The sequence below is a fragment of the Plutella xylostella genome, chromosome 13, assembly GCF_932276165.1.
Source record: "Plutella xylostella chromosome 13, ilPluXylo3.1, whole genome shotgun sequence".
NCBI lineage: Eukaryota > Metazoa > Arthropoda > Insecta > Lepidoptera > Plutellidae > Plutella > Plutella xylostella.
The window spans coordinates 3,269,298-3,293,273 of record NC_063993.1 but is presented as its reverse complement, the minus strand read 5'-3'; the positions used below and the strand labels follow the sequence as shown (position 1 = coordinate 3,293,273).

Sequence of the window (23,976 nt, the reverse complement as noted above, 5' to 3'; positions counted from 1 at the left end):
TATCGATGTATCGATATAAATAATCAAGTATCGAAAACATATCAAAATCGATATATTTTTCATTAACAATACCCTTTTGTTTGCGTCACAACGCAATGCGGCGATGCTAGCTCGCAACCGTGTACCGAGCGAGAGTGTAAAGGGGTCATCACACATGTCAATACACGACACTGGCACAAAGTGAAAATAGTATTTTTTAATAATAAACGAATTTGATTTCGCAAGGATTTATTCCTATTAAGCTACCGATATATCGATATTTTTTATTCGATATATCGATTTCAGTAACGATATAAAAGAAAATATCGATATATCGAAATATCGATACTTTTTTGCACTTTCGACATCCCTACCCGAGACAAAACCTCTTGTAGAGAGTATTTAGCCGGCTTTATTCACATCTTATAAAACACCAATATACATATAACTAGTTAACTACTATTTACTTACACGTACTAAAAATGTATGCTTGGAAATGTATATTCGATAAGCCTTCGATATATTATTTTATGATTATTTTTCGGCCGGGACAGGCAAGGCGCTAAGCAAGACTCCTGCCGGTCCGGCCCGGCGGCCTACCAAAATCACCAAGCGGGTCTCTTTCGGTTATCAGGGGCGCAAAACGGTGACAAAAGTTTTACTTACCGTCTTTCTCTCACGAAGCCGCGAGTGCTGCGCTTATATCACGATTGTCATTGTCACGTCTTGGCGTGCGCGTCTTGCGGCCCGTGCTAGGCCTTCAGTTCTTCAGCAGAGCCTAATAAGCAGCCCACACTCACCCCATTTCACTGACGGATTAACTCATTTAGACCTACACATTTTTGCCACTATGTATTCTGAGCAGGCATAGCTCGGCAAACCATAGGTATGGGAAGTACAGAGGTACTTTTCATCATCAGCTCAGCCCACCCGTAATCGTCCACTGCTTGACATTACATAGCCCTCGATTGATTCGCCACAGCACTCTGTCCTCGGCCTTCCTCATAATCCTCATCCTACCACTGCCGTTGACCTGCCTGAGATCTTCGTCGGTTGAGAAAGCAAGAGGGCGTCCCATTATTGCCACCTGTTTGCCGTCTCTACGAGAGAAATCTGTAATATTATGTACTCACCATCTATGTACTAACCTACCTACCGTAATCCGTATGTAAAAATGCATTATTCATTTATTTCTGTCAAATCATTCATTAACTACCTTCATTGTGCTGATGGTATCATTAGATCATTACAAAACGTTTAGCCATTTCTCAGTTTGGCAACTTTGGTAGGTACCTCATTACATACGCCTATTTTTGACCGGTCAATAGGTAGGTTATTTCGCCACACATTGAAAGTTTGATAGGTTCAGCTAGGTACAGGGCGTGTCGGGTTTATTGTTTTATCCGTTATCTTTTCTTTTAAATCTTTTCGGGCGGATTATTCAATATTCACTATCCGACCAGTCTCGCCATTAATTTTGGGTCAACCAAGATGTACCTAGTAACTTTCAATACCGGTATATATTGTAAAATCTTTAATTTTGTCTGGGATCCCGGTATTGCAGGATCTTCTAAATCCTTGGTACCTAAGTTTGGGTTTAGGTGCTGTGTAGGTATTGCAGACATAAATGAATTTATTTCCATTTCTTGCTTTCATATTATAAGTTAGGTGCATTTCGCCCTCGACTCAACCCTCCTTCTGTCTCTATAGTGACGTGAATGTCAACAAAAATACTATTCATTATTGCTAATACCAACCATTTATAGGATTTCTTCGTAATCTTACTAAAATAATGTAAAATGTGAAAGTTAACACATTCACAGGCGCGAGCAATGAAAAAGTTCCAAGGACATAATATGGAACAGCACAGTGGAACTATTTCATTGTTCCCGAGGGTATATTACTATGCGCCTATAATAGGTACTATTACGTATTTATAGTAAGATACTGTACAAAAACAACTGATAGCCGGCAACTCGAAATCAATCGACTCACCACGTGTTTGTCAAGTACCTACTCACATTATATTAAATACTTTTCCGTACTCGGTTCTCACGAGCTCAGTTGATATGGTATCAAATAATAAGTGTAGTAGAAAGCGCCGCGACCCACAAACCGGCCGATACTTGCCCACTGACACATTATCGGCGACTGACGACGGCGACGAACGTTTGCACATTCGAACGTGTGACTCGGCCCTTAACAATTTACGGCCAGAACAGAGGTTTTAATTAACTACGGGTGGGTTAAAAAGTTGGTTTACTTTATAATTATTGGCTGCAGACAATGAGTATGGATTAAAAAAATATTAAGTTCTTATACTTGTTTAAGTAAGTTACATAAAATCCTCACGATTATTATTTTGTTTTGTTATGTGCCTAAGCGTTTTATAATAGAAGTGCTAAAGGATCATTACTAGAAGGTTCAAGTGGGTCAGTGAGTAATCGTTAAGTGACTTAAGCCTATTAGATTTGCGTTCACGTGGTAATTGTATGGCGTACCTTTACTTTTTAGCATAATGCGGCAAATTGACTAGTGTGTTCAGATAGTGCCGAAATTCCAATGAATATAAAAGCGGCGAAATGCCAAAAAACTGAATGTTCGACTTCGAAATTTGAAATATAATTCGAACGTCGCGTCCGTCATTGTTGACATGAGTGGTTAGGAACCACTTTCATTTGTTGGTAATTTGACCGCACGGTCCTGCTTTATTATTTCCAAGGCAGGAAACTGATGATACAAATACCTCTAGGCAGTAGCTTTTATAAGGCGCATTATTTTATCGTAATAATCAAGATGCATTATTGATAAAATCTGATTATTTGATATTAAATACGAAATTTTGATTGGCTTAATTATATCCGTGTTGTCTGTGAGCTCATGTAGTCGCAATTTCTAATCAAGTCATGGCATAGTCCAATTAATAACCTTGAGGTAAACCTTGCATGGACCAGGCAATGTACCAGTGCCGAGTCAGAAGCAACAAAAACTATGTGGTCTTACTTAATACGATTCTGATAAGTACAAACGGAGCATTGTAATAGGCTGATATCAATTGTACTTTTATCTCACGCCTTTATTTAACTTAGTCGATTAATAATAATAGGTTATCTCATAATTTGCTATTGTACACAGGTACTCGACGCTCTTCGTGATTAAAAACCTTTTAAGATCCTTGTCTCGTAGGTATTTCATTAATTGATAAGAAAAAAAACACTACTTTACTGTCTGATTTACCCAAGTATGCCGCGTGCAAGCAACACGGATCTTTTATCAATGAGTATGCAAATACATGAACAAATGTACACAAGATTATTCAGGTGTTTTCAACCTACTCAGTTGCTATACAGTATGGTTATCGTGACAAGCTTCTAAATCCTTCCTCCTGCGAACCGTCCTATGCTTTGATAAACAATGAATACCTACTTAATCCCTGCATGAATACCGCTCATGATGTAGGTCTGATTTATAAATGTTGATAGTATGCCATGTACTTCAATCTTTTTAAACGAAAACAAAAATGTATTTCTTATTCATAGAACCACGCGAACTCGAGTTTTCATTTAACCCAAACGATTTTTAAATTAAAAATATATTGTGAACTTGTAAAATATATCTCTAGCATAAAATGTATTTCCTACCAATGGCTCGCTTCGGGATTCGTTTTAGAAATACCTACCTAAGAGATAGTATCGAGGAATGGCCATTTTAATTGAGTTTTTGTTTCAACTATTGTTCTTCGGAGAATGAATCAAGGCTGAAGTTATAGCTTCGTCTGTGTTGCTGGTTTCTATTCGATTGCGATTCATTTTACTGATATGGGTATTATTATATATTTTCTCTTAATTTGGCTAGTAGCTATTTCTACACAAATTCAGGGTAAAATCAGAAAGCTAAACATAACGGCCATGTAAAAATAAAATATTGAACTATAATAGAATAGGTAATATTCACTTTTAAGTAGGCATGTACGGAACCCTTCCTCTCCTGTTATAGGTTGCACATCGTAAAGTGAATGAACTCATATTATCATCTTTGTGTAAACAAGATGCAATAATTGTTTACATTCAATTACAAGTTCGGTACATGCTAGTTCTTATTACATCAATCACTATGGTATCAATCTCTGCAATCTCTCTAATGTTTGTAAAAGTGACTTAATATCCTGTCAAGAAGTTCCATTACCTATATCGATACCAGTGAATGTTGGGATTATTTAATACATAATAATACCTATCTATATACAATACAGATCTATATAAAATATACTACTATACTAAATATAAAAACCGGAGCTATAAATTTAATACTCTTTAAAATGTAATCACCCAGTTCATCACTTCAAGATAAAAATTACATCATACAAAATTTGCATTTGTAAATAATAATAATTAACTTAATCGCAGACATAGCTTAATTTAAAAAACAAGACAAGTGATTATTTCCGCTGCCCGATTTATTCTCGTGACATTTACATAATAAATTATAAGAGATGCACTAAGAACTACAGGATAATTTTATAAATTGAGGATACCATAATTAAAAACTATACTCTACCAACTAAACAAAAATTTTCAGTAAAGCGATCGTAGGTAACTTGGGCAGTTCTTCTTTTTAACCTACATAATGGATAAAAAATTATGCCGAATTTGAAAAAAATAACTTTAGCTTTTTGGTGAACTCTTATAATTTTTATGATAGCTACATTTCTATTCTATCGAAAAAGGTGGTTGGCCGCGAAGTTTAGTTTTTTTTTCAAGATTTTCAGAACATAATACGTGGATAAGGCAAAGAAAATTACACCTTCGTCACAGAATCTTTTATTTTATTTTAACGAAATAGTCTTCGCCGATTAAAATGAAACTTTTTTGATACGTTAATAAACAAAATACCATTTTAAAAAACATATGAAGGAATGGATTTTTAGTAATAACAAAATATTTATTAAGTAGTTATTACCACTCTGTCACAATTTCAGCTAAAATGAAGCTTGTTTTTGCTATAAATATTTTTTCGCTACTAATTACAGTCAAAAATTAACAGCATAGACGTTAACATCAATGACTAAATTTAATATGATTTTTCCAATGTTGCAATATTTATAACATAACATATAAACGACCAAAACTAAGTTGACTACCAGGAAACACCAATCGTTACAGAGTGGTAAACGATGTGACAGAGCTGTTATTCTATTAAATATGCGGCAGTGTTTTGGAATAAAACAGTTTTATTTAAAAATAATAACTTAGTAAGTTCCATATAAATCATTATGGTTTCAAGTTAGTCAAAAAAATTACTGGAGATATCTTTATTATTAGTATAACTAATGAAATCACACTTGAGAACCTCTGGAGAGTGAAAAATCAATATTTCAGGAAATTAAAGGACAATTTTGTTCCAACTACATAAAATAATGTTTATCTGCACAAATAACATTTTCGACAAACTAAAATTTAAGTAAAATAATGAAAAATTACGTAATTTGTTAAAGTTTTAATCAGCCATATTTCGAAAATTCAGCAGTGGCTCTTAGAACTTGAAAAAAATACTTTTTTCCTTTTTTAATTACCTTTGAAGCTGGAAGGACTTTAATGTAATCATCAAACATCCGATAAATCATTCTCCACCATATTAAACAGTCTAACACATTCATCGTCTGTTCTTGAGAACAATAGCACGAAATTACCTTTTTCAGTAACGAAACTTATTATTACTGCAGCGCAAGTGTATTGGACGTTCCTTTCGCTTCGTACTTTAACCAAAACGTGTAGTTTCTCTTCAATTTTTCTCTGATGAATATCCTCAGGTTGGAGTGTTTGGTAAGAATGTGACAGATTTGTCGTGTGACAGAGGGGTAAAATGTGTTGCAATGTCGATTAGCATTTAAACAGTAACATAAAGTGTAATTTTCACATGTTGATTGCAAAGTAATTGTTATTACCAATGAGTAAATAACAAAATAACAAAATAATAATTTAATTGTATTTTATTTTAACAATTACCTACGTGACGAAGCTGTCACCGAATAAAACCACGCACCTCCTGTCACACTTTGCGGGTAGCCGATACGCGGTGTCTGGATCTCAAAAGGGAAATCTTACCAAGGGGAAAAGGAGACCTTAAACTCTGATCGATGGCAATAAGGACGAGTGGCTCAAACAAATATTTTAAATGGCAACCTACGTGACAGAGTGTAACTACTAAAACATTAGGTAGTAAGAGACAAATTTTCAACATTTTTTTTTAATATTTCAGAAATAATTTAAAAATATATATTTTGTTTTACTAAATAGGTAATATCTTCTGGAGTTTAAATAAATTTTTATATTTTATATCATCATATATATTTTTTGTAACATAATGGAACATTCGCAGGATGAAGTGGCGGGAGACAGCCAAGATTCGTATGAAATACACCTCTGTCACGCGGATTTACCACTCTGTAACGTAATTTTAAATACAAAAATATAAATTTATATTTTTGTAAACGTGCACAGCCGTTGTGTTTTTAGTACAATGCACGTTGAAATATAAATAAATAAATAAATATTTGTAAAACTCATGATTTTTTCTTCACAACTGATGGAGACACCGTTATGTAGGTTAAAAAGAAGAACTGCCCACTTACGAATTCTATGTTACTTACGTTACTAGCAGTTCTACCTTTTACCACGTCCACAGTAATTTATCTAATACTAGCTGATCCCGCGAGCTTCGCTTCGCCTTAAAAAGTTTTCCCGTGGGAATTCCGGAATAGAATATGTTCTTTCTCAGGGTCTAGACCATATGTATACCAAATTTCATTCAAATCCGTTTTGCAGTTTTGGTGTGAAAGAGTAACAGACAGACAGACAGACACAGTTACTTTCGCATTTATAATATTAGTTAGGATAGAGCGGCCATATTTGCAGGCTTCACAAATCACGTCGAAGCCTACTCACCATCTTACCCTTGATCTGCGCAGTAGGAGGGCTGGTTTAGTACTCAGTGCACTGTAATTAACTCGTCCGAGTCCGGCTGAGGAAATCGACCAGTCCACCCACGGTCTGTTAGGATTGGGCGGCGGTTGTTGGGACTGGGGATTCAAGAAAACTATATGTAAAAACACTACTACTCCCTTGCGGGGTAGGCAGAGGTGCATTGCTGCACCCACTTTTCGCCAGAGCGTTATGTTAGTCCCAATGTAATAGGGGGCGGGCCTATTGATATTTTACGGGCACATCCAAGACCCGAGAACAAATATCTGTGTTTAAACAAATATCTGCCCCAGCCGGGAATCGAACCCGGGACCATCGGCTCAGTAGTCAGGTCACTAACCTTTACGCCATTCGGTCGTCTATAAAACTATATGTAGTAGTAAGAAAATGGAAAAATATGCATACATATGTATATCTAGATTTACCATCTCATTCTGTGTATTAAATACATAAATATTGAAGGTCTTAATATCGAAGGTAGCTAATTGCCAATGTTCGGTGGTGGTAACCCCACTAGAGACACGCGTAACGGGGAGAGCTTATTTACTACTAGCTGTTACCGCGCGCTTCGCTTCGCCTTAAAAAGTTTTGTCGTGGGAATTCCGGGATAAAAAGTATGTTCTTTCCCAGGGTCTAGCTAGACCGTATGTATACCAAATTTCATTCAAATCCGTTCAGTAGTTTTGGCGTGAAAGAGTAACAGACAGACAGATAGACACAGTTACTTTCACATTTATAATATTTGTTAGGATATATGTGAAGGCGTGTCTGTATTTAAAATTTGACCATTCTACATATACAATCTCTACACCCCGAAGACATTGTGCTGTAACCAAAGCAATTAATTATGCCAATGCTGACCGGAAGTGCATTGTACGTTTTATTTATGCTCTTGCGCATGGATCTCATTGCCTACGGCGAATTTAACGGTCTTCCAATTAACAGATGATAGTGAAAGTTGTTACATATATGTATATATACTGTATGCATCATGTAGCACTTAAAAGCCATTACATTATGCTGCTATCGTTAGTTTTGTCAAAAACTGTATTTTATAAATAGGAGATAGTTAATGATTACTTGCTCGAATTATAGCTACTTAATGGTTAATATTAGTTTATATTAATAACAGATCGATTCATAATTAATTAACAGTACTTATGAGAATAGTTATGTGACATTAGTTAATTTGATCAATCTGCCAATCGTTCATTATTGTAATGAGATCATACGATGTGGTGTCGCCCGACGTAGTCGTCGTACCATTCGGTCCACATACTATGTGCTAATGAGTTAAAACTGCTTATAGTCCGAAATTGGGCAAACCGACATATTGACAATCAGTTCTTGGAACATTACAAGCGCAACTCTCAATGCCAACTACATTTAATTTGAATTTATATGGATATGGCTATCATTGATCTACATATTTATTACTTACTCATAGTTAAGACAAGTCAGTTGGCAATTTTATGAGACCATTCTGTAATACATGCAATAAAACTAGTGTTTCCTCTGTCTCATTTGTAAAATACAAAGGTACATTGTTTGATACCGATTAAAAGTACAAATACCAATAGGTACATTCAAGTACCTATACTGAAGTGTCAACTGAAAGTAGTCTTTGTGATATGCGCGAGAGAACTGAATATAAAATAAATAATAAAGAAACAAAAACCACTATAATTAATTTATTTTTGAGTACCTAATAATGATTATTCCGACGAAGATATTTTTGTTTTTAATACTTAAATACCTAAAAAAAACTGACCAAGGAATCGCTTAATAATTCTTACTTTCATAGTATGTTGTCATTGTACGTTCATCATAGGCCTGAAACTAATTTCTTAGGTAATACTTTATTGATTTCTTCTTTTAACCCCCAAATTTCATATTATTCTTGGTAAATACACTGTAGATGCTGTATTCGTCGCTATTTTTTAAAGGAATCATTTGAAAATCTTAAGTAACAATCTTATTCAAATGTTTATACTTACCAACCATGCTATTAAATCCCTTTCTACTGTATTATTGTTTAGAACTAAGTACAAGGTTGACCTTTTCACACGTTGTATAACGAAGCGAATGAATGGCCGGCGTATAACAGCCTAAATATTATATTAAACTGTATTATTAGCTTGTCTACAGGTATTGTTCTTTGACCTTGCGTTGGTATTATGGATTTAGTCTCATTATTGTCCAATTCAGTGGAATAATAGCTCTAGTTCCGACCGCCGTAAAAGTGAAAGTAGCTAGATACAGGTGGCTGACCTATTCATATTTCAGCGAGACATAGGTTATATATTATATATTATTTGCCTGGAATATGCGATTGGCAAAATTAGAGCCTAAGTATATTATTTGTTATTAATTATTTCGCTAGTTTAAAAATAAAAATCTATATGTATTACATAAGTAAATATATAATCCCGACAGGTGAACCGTTTCCAAGCATTGCCTAAGAGGTCAGAAACACCGTAACTATCTGCAGTTTTAATTTAGCTTCTCAGGTTGATACTTATCTGGACTCATTTAAGTTTACAACTGTACTGTGTACCGGCCGACCATTACACCGTGACTAAGCTAAACGTACGTGAACTTTCTTCACAGATTAACAGTTAGATCAAATATTTACTCTGTGTTCCGGCACTCTGTTTAACACGCAGGCAACGGACGGATGTACTCGTACTATGTAATGTAATGTTAGAGTGAGATGCTAATTTCATGAAAAAAAAACATGTTTTATTCCTACGTACATAATATGACCGTGTAAGTAAAAAAAAAACCATTAATAAATAATAAATTAGTCGTTAATGTAGATGTACAATTACAAGTCTTGATGGTATCAGAATTTTTCATACAAGATATAATCTTATCCCATTTTCTTATCAATGGCATGTAGGTACTTTACTTAAATATTTGGCCTTATTAAATGCATACCATTACGGTAGATAGGGTATCTTGATTCTGCTGACATCATCACCAACTTTGCTTACATAAAAGTAAATAATAAGTGTATACTTAGGTACTTTTGGCCTTCAGGATTAGGTACTTTCCACGAACCATGTTCTATCTATGAGATCAGCGTAAGAGTAGATTTTTTCGTGCCCTTAAATCAGAATTATCAAAATCGGTCCACAACTGACGAAGATATCCGTGGAATACGTAAAAAAAAGAATTGCCGACATTCACCACATATTTCTGCAATAAATCACAATCAATTTTCCTCGTAGGCAAGATAAACAGTTGGCGCCAACATCGGATGACGTTTCGATTTGAAATTCGAATGGCTTCCATTTCACAGAACAGAAACCGGACGCCGGCGTCGTGAGGTGCCGGGGCGCGCACACAGAATAATCATCGGATCGAGACAATGTGCTTATCTGTCTTCATCTATCTGTGAACGTGTGAACTGATATTCATGAATATTATGGTATTCCTTGCTCTAGGAATGGATAAGATGGAATTGGAATCTAAAACCTACAGAAGAAATGGATAGGTTTTAAGATACCTATGACTGATTTCCGTCATAAACTCACGTATTCAACATACATATTTGCATCGCTGAGCAGTGGCCTCTTTGTCCACCAGATGGCGTAGCGCGATGGAGGCAGAGTATATTTTTGCATCGCTAACCAATGTCCTCTGTTTCCCCACCAGATGGCGTAGCGCGATGGAGGCGGAGTGCGCGGAGGCGGGCGCGGAGGGCTGGCTGCTGGTGCGGGTGCACGTGCCCGAGCTCAACGTGCAGAAGAGCCTGCAGTTCCCCAAGGACCAGCTGGTGTGGGACGTCAAGCAGCAATGCCTCGCCGCCTTGCCTAAGGTCAGTACAAGTTTTGACGTAAGATTCAAGATGGCCGACCTTTTGACGTAAGGGGTTATGTTTTTGAGTTTATTCTCTACGACTGGCTGGTATATTTTGATATTATTTTTTCGTAATTCTTGTGTTTATTTTATTCTGAATCAATATAATTAATACAATATAATGAATTTTAACAAAATACCAATACGTCCAACTCGAATGAATTATTAAAGTGGATTGAACGATTTAATGAACAAATAAAGCAACCCTCGTCACAGTCGTCAATCAACAAATTGCTGATCGCCGAAGGCAAATGGAAAATATTAATCAAATAAACACTTTCTGTGGCTGTAAAACTTAATAGGGTAATTGATTAAAAGAAAATAACAACAATCATAATCCAAATGCGAGTAAAGGACTAGTATTTTGGAACTGAAGTGAAATACGTATCTTGAATATGCGGGAAACCTGCCATATAAGTAAAGTAGAAAAATCTGCAATTTTACTTCTGCGTGGGTGTATGTGAGTGGGCTTATGTATCAAAGTGCTATTTTCGTCACATAATGTGGGAGTGCAGTATTCACTCGATAGCTTTTGTCATTTGCTGCTGCTTTGATGTTTGTTTCTATGATACAATAATGAGGTAAGTATTATACATGTAGAATATCGAGATCAATAGGTGTGTTACGTCATAATTAAAAAAATCAAATTAGTAATTGGTGATACATGAATCTACTACCTAGTCTTAGTCCAATTTCATTAGTCGGAGAAGACCTAAGATGAAAGAAGAAATACTCGAGTGTCCAACATTTATGTAAGTAGGTTTATTTTTCAAGCAATCAGCCATCAACAACAACAACTACTTCTAGTTTAATAAAGTTGATATATTTATAGGTGCGATAACTTTCTCTTATTCAAATGATCTAATTATATTGTGTAATAGATACCTATCTGATGTGGATGATATATGTTTTTGAAAAGTCTACTCAGTAGGTATAAGCCAGCTTTTTAATTATTTTGAGCCCAAATGGCCATTTAAAAAAAAAAAATTAAAGGAAAAGGAAACGATATTCTTTTGATGTATTCAACACAACTAGGTCATAGGAGATCAGAAGACCTATGTACCTACGCTTATATTGTCGCCTAGTGGGCTAGAGTCCATTATGCTGCAGCACGCCATTTTGTTTGCACTTACAAACCTCCGCAAAATGGAGTCTAAAACGAAGCACTAAAATTCAAAATGGCTGTCATTGAGCGGGAAAATAAACGAAAATCAACGATCGTAAATTGCAATAAGAACCGCATTCGAAATGTCTCTGATTCATACGCAGCTGTAAAGTAGTGCATTTCAAATTGCCATAAACATTGTGATAGTCCACGTTTACATTGCAATTGATCAGTTCTGTTCATCGTATAAAATGTCTCGGGCCTGGGCCTGCCTCCGTGCGGTATAATGAGGCAAATCAAATATATTGCGGACAACACAATGAATACTTGCAACGATTTATAAATAAAGGCTCTGCCCGCCCGACTCGAATGTCCGCGTGCATACACGTGGGATATTTAATATTCTATTAACGGAAGCGTGTCTGCATGTAATATACTACATTTATGTGTACTTGCAATCGACTAGCACTAGACAAAGGCATTTAATGTCATGGATTTATTAATAAGATGCAAATAACATATACAATAAACATTTTGTTCAGTGGTTGATCCCATGCCAATATTTGTTGCTATCTTTCTGTCATAGTCAACTTGGTCATTCTGACCCTAGTTGCCCGCAATAACGACCTACCCCCTTCCATTTTCATTCCCCGTTCTCGCAATCCCACTTAACACTAACAAGTGAAACATTAGATTAGATGTTACCAATTTTTTTTTTTCTGTTTTAACTAAGCTATGGAACCATGCTAAACAACATTATGGAATCTTTGAGACTGAATTATGATTTTAATGAGTTTGATTAATAAGTGATAATGATAACAGATAACCAAAGTTTCAAACTGGCAGCATGCCGTTTAATAAATATATATATTAACATGACATAAAAACCGTAAGTAGGTAAGTTTTTATTGTAGATTAAAACCAAGTGTATTATTGCGCAGTTTTTTTTTAAGTTTCTTGCGATGAATGGTGCGGGCCGTATTGTTGTGCTATCTGATTCGTATTCTTTTTATTACGGTAGCGTATGTAAATGTTATTTGAGCGAGAAAAAACACAGCGTTCATTTAAACGACACAATAAACTTGAACGGATAGGGGTTCTACACAAAGTTAAAGTTTACGTGTGAGATTTAAAGTGAGGCTAAGAAACGAATATATATAACGTGAGGCAAATAAACGAGGATAACAAAATATTGAACTTAAAAGAATGACGTTCTCCTAAAATTACTGAAGCACAGTACACTAACTTTAGTGGAAATTGAACATATTATATGATTTCCTCAAATCAGCAGTTCTTACGTATCGATCGGAAAAATCTTTGTAGGACGAGCCTCAGTCGACAATACGAAACCAGTTCCTGCCTTCTTGCCTACCGTTACATGGAAGTCGTTTCTAAATCGTATAGCAATTACTTACATACCGATCTGTTCCCGTCGACACATATTTGCATACCGAGATTACTCGAACGCAAACACTGCAGTTGCAATACAAACGAATTATACGACAAATTAATTGAATGAAAGTCCAACGAGACTGTGCAAATTAACGATTTGACGTTTATGGGTGCCAAAAGGGTACCAATAATTTATATTATGTACGAGTTACCTTAGAGACCTTAAATATTTTATTTTATATGTAGCAGCTTAACTTATATGCAGCGTGTATTAACCGCCTTTATATATGATGTAGATAATATATTATGGCTATGTTACAAAGTAATTAACATAAATTTGTAAATTTGTTTTCGGTGGTGTCGCTGTCGGCCGCTCACAGGTGGCCACTTGGTACAGGGTACGTGATATATGTATTTTTATATTGCAACCCTTATGTATTGTATGTAATATACCTATTAAATGTATTGTGAACATTGCGACCGTACCTAACCTCCATCATAGCTGCATGAGACGTAACCTGTGAGTCAATACCGAAAATGATGCAACGCATGTTTATTAGTCATTGCATGAGATGCCTGTATCAAGATAATATGTTATATAAAATCATAGCATATTAATATATTCCATGATTATCATACGATATAAGCTTGATTTTTATCCCTCGAAACCAACAAATCAAGACATGTTGGCGAAAAGACAACCATCAATATTTTTAAGTAGTTTTCCTAATCACATTATCCCACCATAGGTATAATATAACGGTGTGTTCTAAAGAAAAGAAAGGAGTGCTATTCTCAAAGTCACTTGATAGCGAGTGGCCCAGAATCGCGGGTATCTGGTGTAGTTTTCTTCTTCACGCATGATTAAAGTGAGACCATCTCAGTATCCGAGCCGAGGTCTACATCCAATGGCCCAGTTACAACAATAACCCCTAGCAAATATTTTTGCAGGTAAGCATATATTTTTATGTATGTACAGGCTGTTATTTTTTATGGGCATAATAACATATGTTATTAAAGTAAGAGCTTCATTATTTAATGGTAAATTTGATGAGCTAGATCAATAAGTCCAATAAATTAGTTGTGTTGCTAAGTACCCTCGTACGTAGCTACCATACTAGTTTTTACTTTCTACGTGGTTCATTTTGTTTATGTACGACCTGTATTCCCATTTCCACTGAACACGAAAGGGGCGGCCATTTTCCTCTAAGCACACACAGACACGACTTTTCTTTATATTTAGTTGTTGGACTCGAGCCGGGACCATTGTTCCGAGGTCCGTTTTTGGCACACTCATGTGGGCTGAGATATTGAATACAAATGTCCCACATTGTCCCGGGTATTGCTTCTTATGAGTACCTACTGTCGTGTTCTTTTCGCGTGTTTAACTCGAATAAATAAGTAACTTATACTTATTATGTGTTTGTAATTTCAATGGACAGTTTAATTTAATCTAAATAATCTTAAATGATGCTGATGATGTGATATGCAGATTTATGATTTATGTCAGCTTTCTTAGTTTCTTACCCCTGACGGACGAAGGTATGATTATTTTGATAGAGAAACAAAAGTATAATGGCATATGACCATGGCTAGCCTCTAATATATAATCAGGTCCATGGATATTTTATTGTTTCAGTTTTAACAAAACTGGTTTTGGTTTTGGAACTTGTTTTGTCTAATAAGTTATAAACTTAAAAGTTTCAATAAACAGCATGCATTTTAACGTAAACAGCAACATAGTACCTAGTCAAATATGATAAAACAAAAGTAATTGGAGACATTTTATTACTACGTTTTCAGTTAACCTCGAAAACAACAGAACTTTATATGGAAATGTCACGACGATTACGTAAGTTATAAGAATACCGTTTATAAAAACAACTTAATCCCTCTGGTAAAGAAGTAACCTTCCTGCTATCAAAACAACTGAGTTATATTTGTTACTTCAGGTTTAGCCATAGAACAACGCGGACTCGGGTGTGGTTTAGCTAAGAATTACATGTGAACGACTTTTAAATCGAGGTTTAAAATGAAGTCAAATATTCCTTATGTACTTTACTTTTACGTAGGTACGGGTATTATCTAAACTGATATCACATACTGATCAAACAATTTAATCTCCTAACAATGTATTTTTTATCCTCCCATAAATTTAGCAAATAACTGACCTCAGTTCTTGTTTACGGTGATGCAATTTTATAGCTTACCTGTCCAGTTTAGCTTGACCTCTCAGACAGCTATTTTGTTCGTCAACTCCAAAGATAGCTTGCCTCGGGATGATTCAGGTGATTATGGTAGTTTCGTTAAGCTTGCGACAGTCCACGTCAATATGTAAACGGATTATGAAGATGTAATGGGCATAATATACTTACTTGTACTTGTACCCTAAGGTCTATCTAGACTCCAGACGCATATTTTGAAAATAACTCTTATATATTCTTCGAGCTATTTCAGACTTTGTAAGATGGAGATGGAACCTGAAATGATCGTAACTGTTGCCATGATATAAAATAGTTAATATCTTATTATAACACTTGCTCGCGAAGTGTATTAAACTAAACTTCTTGACTTAATTTGATTGCTGTTCATATAACGTACAGTGAATCAGAAATTCAGAAGTAATATCATGTAGGAAGTCATAAAAGTACCAACTCATCAATTCAGTATAAATTGTTCATCATAGTTAAATAAAGTAGGTACATACATACACATAAAATAATATATCGCAATTTACTATTACTACTTCCTTATATATATATATATATGTACAAAAATGAAGCGAATGGCACCTCATGAATATGGAGTAGGTAGCGAAGGCATGCATAGTATTATCTCCAGTCCTTAGGAACATATCAATTTCAATAAATTTATAATAGTCAACACTAGTAGGTGCTTGATAAATGTTGTGTACTCAATGGTACCTACCACACATTATAAAATAACCAATATAGTAAACATGTATAAAATTCAACATCTTCCTTAAAACACCGTTGGTATTTGGCAGTTAGACTAAAGAAGATCCCTAATCGATCGATTGTCGCTTTGGGTACCACGACGATTTCAGTGCCCAAAAAGTGCAAAAGGCTCCGTTTAAATAATTATGTCGAGCACGTTTTATTTGTTGATTATACAGGGTGTTGCAAAAAGGGTATACTAAGCCGAAACCAGCATGTGCAGCATGTTATATCTAAGCCCGAAACTGAAATCAGAATTTCAAAATTCGTAAAAAAACATTTTCCATAGAAACTTAGTTGGTCACGTGACTTTTACTATGGAGTTTTTTTCTAGTCAACTTTATACCACTCTAACACCATCGGACGACATCGTTTTATCATCCACCCGTCGGCGTCGACGCAAAGACAATGCGATCGCGACGTAAACTTATGGTCACAGATTAAGGTTGCACTGAATAAAACATGTCATGCGATATTTCCTCGTAATACCTACGCGAGTAGATCTAATCTCGCATGCCTTATATTATACAGCACGGCAGCGGAATATATTAGGTGCCCGAGGTATTAGATACAAAAACGTCTGTCCAATAGTAAACTGCTCTTAGGTGACAATATTTGTCTCCTATTATGGTAGACGTTTCCACGTTCAAATACGGCTCTATTGTAAATAAAAAATCAATAAAAACGTGGAAAAGTTGAGCTCAGTAAAGATTTTAGTTCAGCAAAAAACGGTAAATTCAAGCATACTCTGAGGTGCATGCAAAGTTTATAAAGCCCGTTAGACAAACTTGCTAGTTAAATAAAAACCATGACGAAACTACATGGTTCAATGACTTAGTTAAACTTATATTTTTTGTATTAGCTTGTTAAATATTATACTCGAAAACTAACACTTCAATATAAAGCTTTCAAACTGATTCATTTGTGTAGGTAACTAAATATTATTTTTGGGCGGCTACTTGTATTCTTTTTGAAATACCATGAATTCAAACTTTATTATTTAATCGCGCTGACCGTAAAGTTCAATTTCAATATTTTGCAATGCCTAACTAACAAATATCGAAATAAAATTCTGTACTTACATACTGTTTAAGGTTCAAAGAACCGTTGCTTTTATCGGAGCAAAGGACCGACGTAGGTGTCTTATGTCTTTTATAAATAAACAGGCTACGTTTCCTCAGACAATGGCGAAGAAGAAACTGCTAAGTATCAATAATGCTAGTTGGTCGAGGACCATGTAGCTAGTTACCAAAGTTGCTCCAATATATAACGTACTGAGTGCGTGCTCTATTCACGGGCAGGGCCGGACTGAGGTGCTTCAGGGGGACACTCTACTTTGACGAAATACGCAGTTTCGGAGAGCTGCTGCGCCTCGATACTATTACATGTTCCTCCTTCGTGTTTCGTCAAGCGAAAATCCTTATAATTTTGTTTTGCAGTTTATATTGACAGATAGGACTTTTTTCTATTTAATTATGATTGTTACGGAGGAGCTTGATTAGTTCGGCCATTTTTATAAATCTGATAACCGGTGGGATAGACGTTTCCTAGAATGGTGAACTAATCTAGCGGAGATTTTTTATCTGTATAAATGAAAAAAGTTGTGACCCTGGATCCGGCCCTGCGCCCCTCTGTCGCCCTATCTACGTGCCTCGTTTCTTAACACACACCTGTAACATTTTATCTTCACCAATGTCATTCCTAAATGCCTACGGTTGCTTCGAAAATGTACGTAATTGGTGTATTACGGCCTTTTAGATGAAATCACTTAGGAAAAATTGTGAATTCCTTCGCCATTCAAGGTTGAATTACGTGGGCTTTTTAAATTGTATTCTTTGCGAACGTGTATGCAGGTATTTTATTACTATTGATCGCTTGTCTTTGGCCAGTTAGGTTATTCTGTTGCCAAGCCGTTTATAGGAGAAACTACCTTTTCACTTGTGTAGTTTTTATTTATTTATTTATTTATTTATTTATTTATTTATTTATTTATTTATTTATTTATTTATTTATTTATTTATTTATTTATTTATTTATTTATTTATTTATTTATTTATTTATTTATTTATTTATTTATTTATTTATTTATTTATTTATTTATTTATTTATTTATTTATTTATTTATTTATTTATTTATTTATTTATTTATTTATTTATTTATTTATTTATTTATTTATTTATTTATTTATTTATTTATTTATTTATTTATTTATTTATTTATTTATTTATTTATTTATTTATTTATTTATTTATTTATTTATTTATTTATTCTTTTATTGCACAATATACATATGTAATTATGTACAATCAGGTGGACTTAATGCTAAAAGCATTTTCTACCAGTCAACCTGCAGGAGGTACAAGAGCAAATTGTAAATGTTTTTAAGATCTAAGTATACATAGGACACGTCGTGACCATGTCGTGACTTTACTTTATATTATGTAGTGATCCTTCATAATAATACTATTCCACACTATGGTTACTAACAAAACACACATTTAAAATGGGGCTAATTTTTAGATCTGTGGTGTATTTATTTATAGGCAGCATAGACCTTTCGGATATGTAAAGTATTCAATATTGCTCCAGTGTTTTGTTTCATTTAAATATGTTTCCCGTTTCCCTCGCAGCCGCAGGATTTAAACAAAAGGGAAACCTGAAAACAAAAGCAATCTGAAAGTTAATCTGAAAGTCAAAGTTGCTGTGATGTGACGAGAGAGAAAACTCTCAATTTATTTCGTGAGACACTTTTGCTGACGATTAACACGTTCGTTGTTTGTTTCCGAGATACACTTTCATCAGGAGTTACACGCGTGGATGGTACAAAAGAACAACTGAAGGACCTTTCTTAGCTAAAATAACATAGTCGGTTACGTAACGTAGTTGTTTAGTAACTTAACTTAGCATTGTATTGGTTCTAAATTTAGTATTCAAACAAACCATCCTCAACAAGTAACTTAGTGTTAGTGTTAGGCATTTTCTTTTATTTTTAAAAAGTTCGCAGTCGCCGTGCATGCTTAAACTAGAAAAGCCACTATGAGCAAATACCAGCCGGTAAATCATCCGAGCTATAACTCATCCATATCACGTTTGAAAGCCGCAATTTTCTTTCTTTCATCGAAGGTCAACCTTTTTCATGTTCTCTGCTATTATAACCTTTCGGCCTGACCTTGGGACGTCGGGGTAATAAAGAGGATGTTTTATAGTCTCCCTGAAATACTGTTGTACACTGATCTGACGTCACAGTTCGTTTGTTCAGGCTCCTCCTTGATTTATTGGATTACTTAGTTTGGCTCGGGACGTGCGAACATTGCGGCTCAGACTAATGTAAATGGATTTGAGTACTCGGTATTTGACTCATTTTTGCGCAAGTTCGTGACGTGTTTACAGAAGTGTTGACGTTAGTATCTTAGTACTACTTTTACGACAAAGTAGAGACCACAGCAGTAGAGTATTTTACAACAAATGCTATGAACACGTGATTTTAATTAATTAACATTGTTAACGAATTCTTACCCCAACAAGTAGCTGAAGGCGTTTATATAACTAATCGGGAAGTTGGAGGGGTGAGTTGCTGAAACTGAGAGACTTCACGAGACTAATTTATTTCCGTCACGTGCTGAGTTTGAGACCCACGGAGGCCGGTGCCTCTGAGATAAGATCTGAGTAGAATTATGAGACCTGATAATCGGTAGCGCATTTCAGATTTAGGCTTCCAACTAGATAAAAACTACATTGTTATAGTCATAATAAAATTAATTATTCCTAAATTTCCCTGGACATGAGGGGGACAGGAAAAATAGAGAGAATAATTCCTCCAGATTTTCTTTGCAAGTACAAGCTTAACACGGCTCTCTATAGTTACCTACATTCATAGGTCTACATGTATACCAATACCACCTCCGATGTCTTATCAGATCAGATGTAACTGATACTGTCACTTACGAGTTGCCGGGGCATTGTTTGTAAACACTACCGTCTTTCCTGCGTTTCCTAACGGATCACCATGGTTTGCTTGATGATTGACAAATACAAAGTTCCTACAAAAACTAAAAAGTGTTCTTGTAGTTATAAAGATTACTTTGATTCTTGTTGTATGTACCTACAGTACATAAACATGTTGAACGTATTTTACTTTTAATCTATGTATTGTTGTCATATAGTTAGGTTTCCATATAAAAATAATAATATTATAATTTCGACATTTGATTAAGTAGCTACCGATTAATGTGAAAAGTCCATCTACATAATATACCTAAAACTAACCATCTACGCGATTACACCTTCTAACGGATACCAAGATTATTTTAGTACTAATCACTTGTATACTTGTAACACAGTAACTGTGAAATGACAAGAATGTTGTTTATCAGCCAGGAAAGGCGTCAGTGTCGCGGCTATTGTACGAAATGGCCGGTAATTGTTGTAAATGATAACAATGGCGACAGGCATTAACGTGTATTAACGGCTTGTTGTCGATTTCTGAAATTACATCCGGTTATTATAACTGGTTCTGATACATGGAGAGCCCAATAGTAGTATATCAACGGAAATAATGATTTTTGACACCGGTACTGTTGTTAATAACACTTACTAAAGTATCAAAAGCCGTAAATTAGATTCCAGACAAATGCTAAAATATTTAGTTTAAATGATCTAATAAGGTACGGGTCAATAGGACATTATTGAGCTTGTATCATCATTTCATCACTTTAAAACTCATTTATATCCCATTCTACGGGAAAAGATATCTGACACAAAAAAACTATCCTTATTCGAATGTAATACGGGGTTCTGTCTAGATATAGACAGTGACGTATGCAACCGTTACGATTTTGGTTTTCTATTTGTATTTCTTGGGCCAAACCAGGGCATTTCGTGTCAACAGATCAGTCTCAATAGATCACTTTCTTTGACATCGAAGGTAATCGATTATACCATTAATCTGCCATCAAATCGATTGGTTTCAAGCTAATGCTATTTATTTCTCTGGGATTTGTCTTGCTTTATTTGATGATAAATAAACTACCTGCATTGTATGTGGCCGAGTGTTGGGCAAGCAAAGTATGTGATGAGAAAATGATGCAAGTTTGTAGCAGATGACAATAATGTTGAAATGATGTGACAGTAAATAATCCGGGATTAGGATGTATGATGAGATGAAATGTCTTGTATTGAAAAGCTGAAGGCTATCTTGGTTGATACAGTCATGTCATGAAAGGAAAATAATAAAACACTAACAATGACGACCGAATGGCGTAGTGGTTAGTGGCCCTGACTGCTATGCCGAAGGTCCCGGGTTCGATTCCCGGCTGGGGCAGATATTTGTTTAAAGACAGATATTTGTACTCGGGTCTTGGGTGTTGATATTTATATTTAGTATCTATCTATCTATGTATTTGTGTAGATATATCAGCTGTCCGACACCCATAACACAGGTTCTGCCTAGCTTGGGGTCGGATGGCCGTGTGTGAGATGTCCCCACATAAAAAAAAATAAAAAAATATTCTATTAAAAATGTGTCTTGAAGTAAGGTGTAAGAGTAGAAGAAAACTGTGGAAGACACTGCTGAATTTTATTGTGTGAATGAAAATGGGACAGTGTGTAGTGATAGGAATGGGGGCGTGACAAAGTGTAGGTTAAAGTGGTGTCATATGACGTACGACAAGGCAAGGAAGATGAAGTATTAGATACGAGTGACAGGCAATAGACTCTAGTGCCACTATCACTGAGTTGCAGAAAGGATATTTAAGTTAATGTCGGCATTAAATGTATTGTTGCCTTGCTTTGACAGTACGAGTATACGGACAGAAAGAGACAGACATAGATTTAATGTCGACATTAGCTTAAAGTCCCTTTCTGCAACTCGGCATATGTGCCCTAACCGCTGCACCCGAGATAAATAGAATGGAGAAAAAAAACATAAAATAAAACTTTCAAAGAACACCTTAGTGCTTTCAGTTACTCGTAAGCTGTAAAAGTAAGATAAATGATTTCGAAGAATTGCTGTTTTAATCTGTGAAAGAAATAAAGCCACCCAAGTGAAACATAAAAACCGTCCTGTGAAGTACCTGGACTTTTTAATTTAGTTCAGAGTTCAAAGGAGAATGGCCATTTCTCTATGGCGTCATGACCCGCCAGAGCAGCCATTGAAACATAATATATACTGATGTGTAGCCCAAGACTATATATCCTGGTGTATATATAGGTGCTGAAAGATGAAGTCTTTGTACTGTACTAGATGTGTCCCTCAAGCAAAGTTTTTTTTTTAAGTGGTTTCGTTTTTTTAAATATTTTTCCCTCATTTAGGACACTTTTATCACTGAATAATAATAGGTTTGGGTCAGATTTGGCCATTGTCTGTTGCTTAAAAGAATGCCGACGTTACTTTTTATCCGATTATGGTGTAATATTATGATGATATAGGAAAAATCCATTCATATCTGAGTTGATTCTGAAATGGGGACAACGTTTGAAAATTTCCCTGCGTGTTGAAGACTGCTGTTGGCATAATTGTTAATGATTGAATGACATTATGAGATTTAGGACTTTTCCAGGCACAATGCAAAGCAATTCGCTGGTAAGCTTTCGCCATTCAGGGCTCAGATAAGACCTAGGTCATTGTCGTGATGTCCTGAATGAGTTACGAGCCCACGAGGAATCGTGCACAGCCCGAGGTAGTCAATCTAGACTAAGATACCATTTAGGTTGCACTCGATTTAATCAACAGCCATCTTTAAAAAAACAGAGACTGTAAGATGGGCAGACACGGCTACCTACATGAACACAAACGAATAAAGCCTTCATGAGAACAATATACTCATTTAATAACATACCTAGTGATATTCCAAGTATGAATAATAGTTTAAAAGCTTTCTACCCATAAACATCATTAATTAAATACCGCCTACAAATGGAATGTGTTTCCCAAACATCCATCAAGAGTAATTCGGTAGAAACAGACAGCCCCATTTGCTGAACAATGGACGTAATATAAGTAAGTGGCGCGTGCGCAAGATCAGTCTGTTCTGCATGCTTCGTATGTGGCTTTACCAGAAATGTAAGTAAAAGTTAAAATAGGTAGCTGTGCTATGGGGTTTAATTTGGCAACTAGAGAAAAGTCAATAGAAATCAATGATTTCAAAGGATACGCCAGTCAGGCGTTTTGTCAAAATAAAATGACACCAGCTAATTCATACAAATTATGACAGATTTATGAGATTTTAGGGCCTGTCCTTACGCTCTAGTAATATATAAGTCAATGATAGAAATACTTATATAGTTGGACTGACATGACATTCCGTCTTTTATTTATTTTTTATTTATTTTATTTATTTGGTACACAAAACAGAATAAAATCATTACAAATTAAGAATATAAGCATTGAAGTACATAGATCTAGATTTCATTCCAAAGCATGCATACACATAATCATATTAATATAAGGAACATGCTACATAATTAATTTATCATAATATCTATCAAGTGTTCATAATTTCATTCAATAGGTACAAACAATTTTACATAATTTACAAACATATTTCAATAATTATAACGATACAATTTTTCGTCTGCTGCTACCTGATACTCGTATCTTCCGCTACCAATTTGCACCGCCTGATTACATATAACACATAGCTTAGGAGTCGGATAGGGTTCAAAACTTCCATAATGTCGACAGCAAATCACCTCAATTTT

At 35.2% G+C, this 23,976-nt stretch overlaps 1 protein-coding gene across 9 annotated transcripts in view; it reads left to right on the top strand.

Moving 5' to 3' along the window:
• LOC105380973 (SH3 and multiple ankyrin repeat domains protein 3) overlaps positions 1-23,976 on the top strand; it is a 96,359-nt gene that overhangs the window by 12,841 nt on the left and 59,542 nt on the right. For 6 of the 9 annotated variants that reach the window (XM_048625210.1, XM_048625214.1, XM_048625213.1 and 3 more), the window contains exons 2-3: positions 10,620-10,782; positions 13,701-13,718. In XM_048625210.1, coding sequence (XP_048481167.1) covers positions 10,633-10,782; positions 13,701-13,718 — 168 coding nt within the window. In that variant the 5' untranslated portion in view covers positions 10,620-10,632. The remainder of the gene's footprint in view (positions 1-10,619; positions 10,783-13,700; positions 13,719-23,976) is intronic. The other 3 variants (XM_048625215.1, XM_048625217.1, XM_048625211.1) reach the window with 1 other exon arrangement.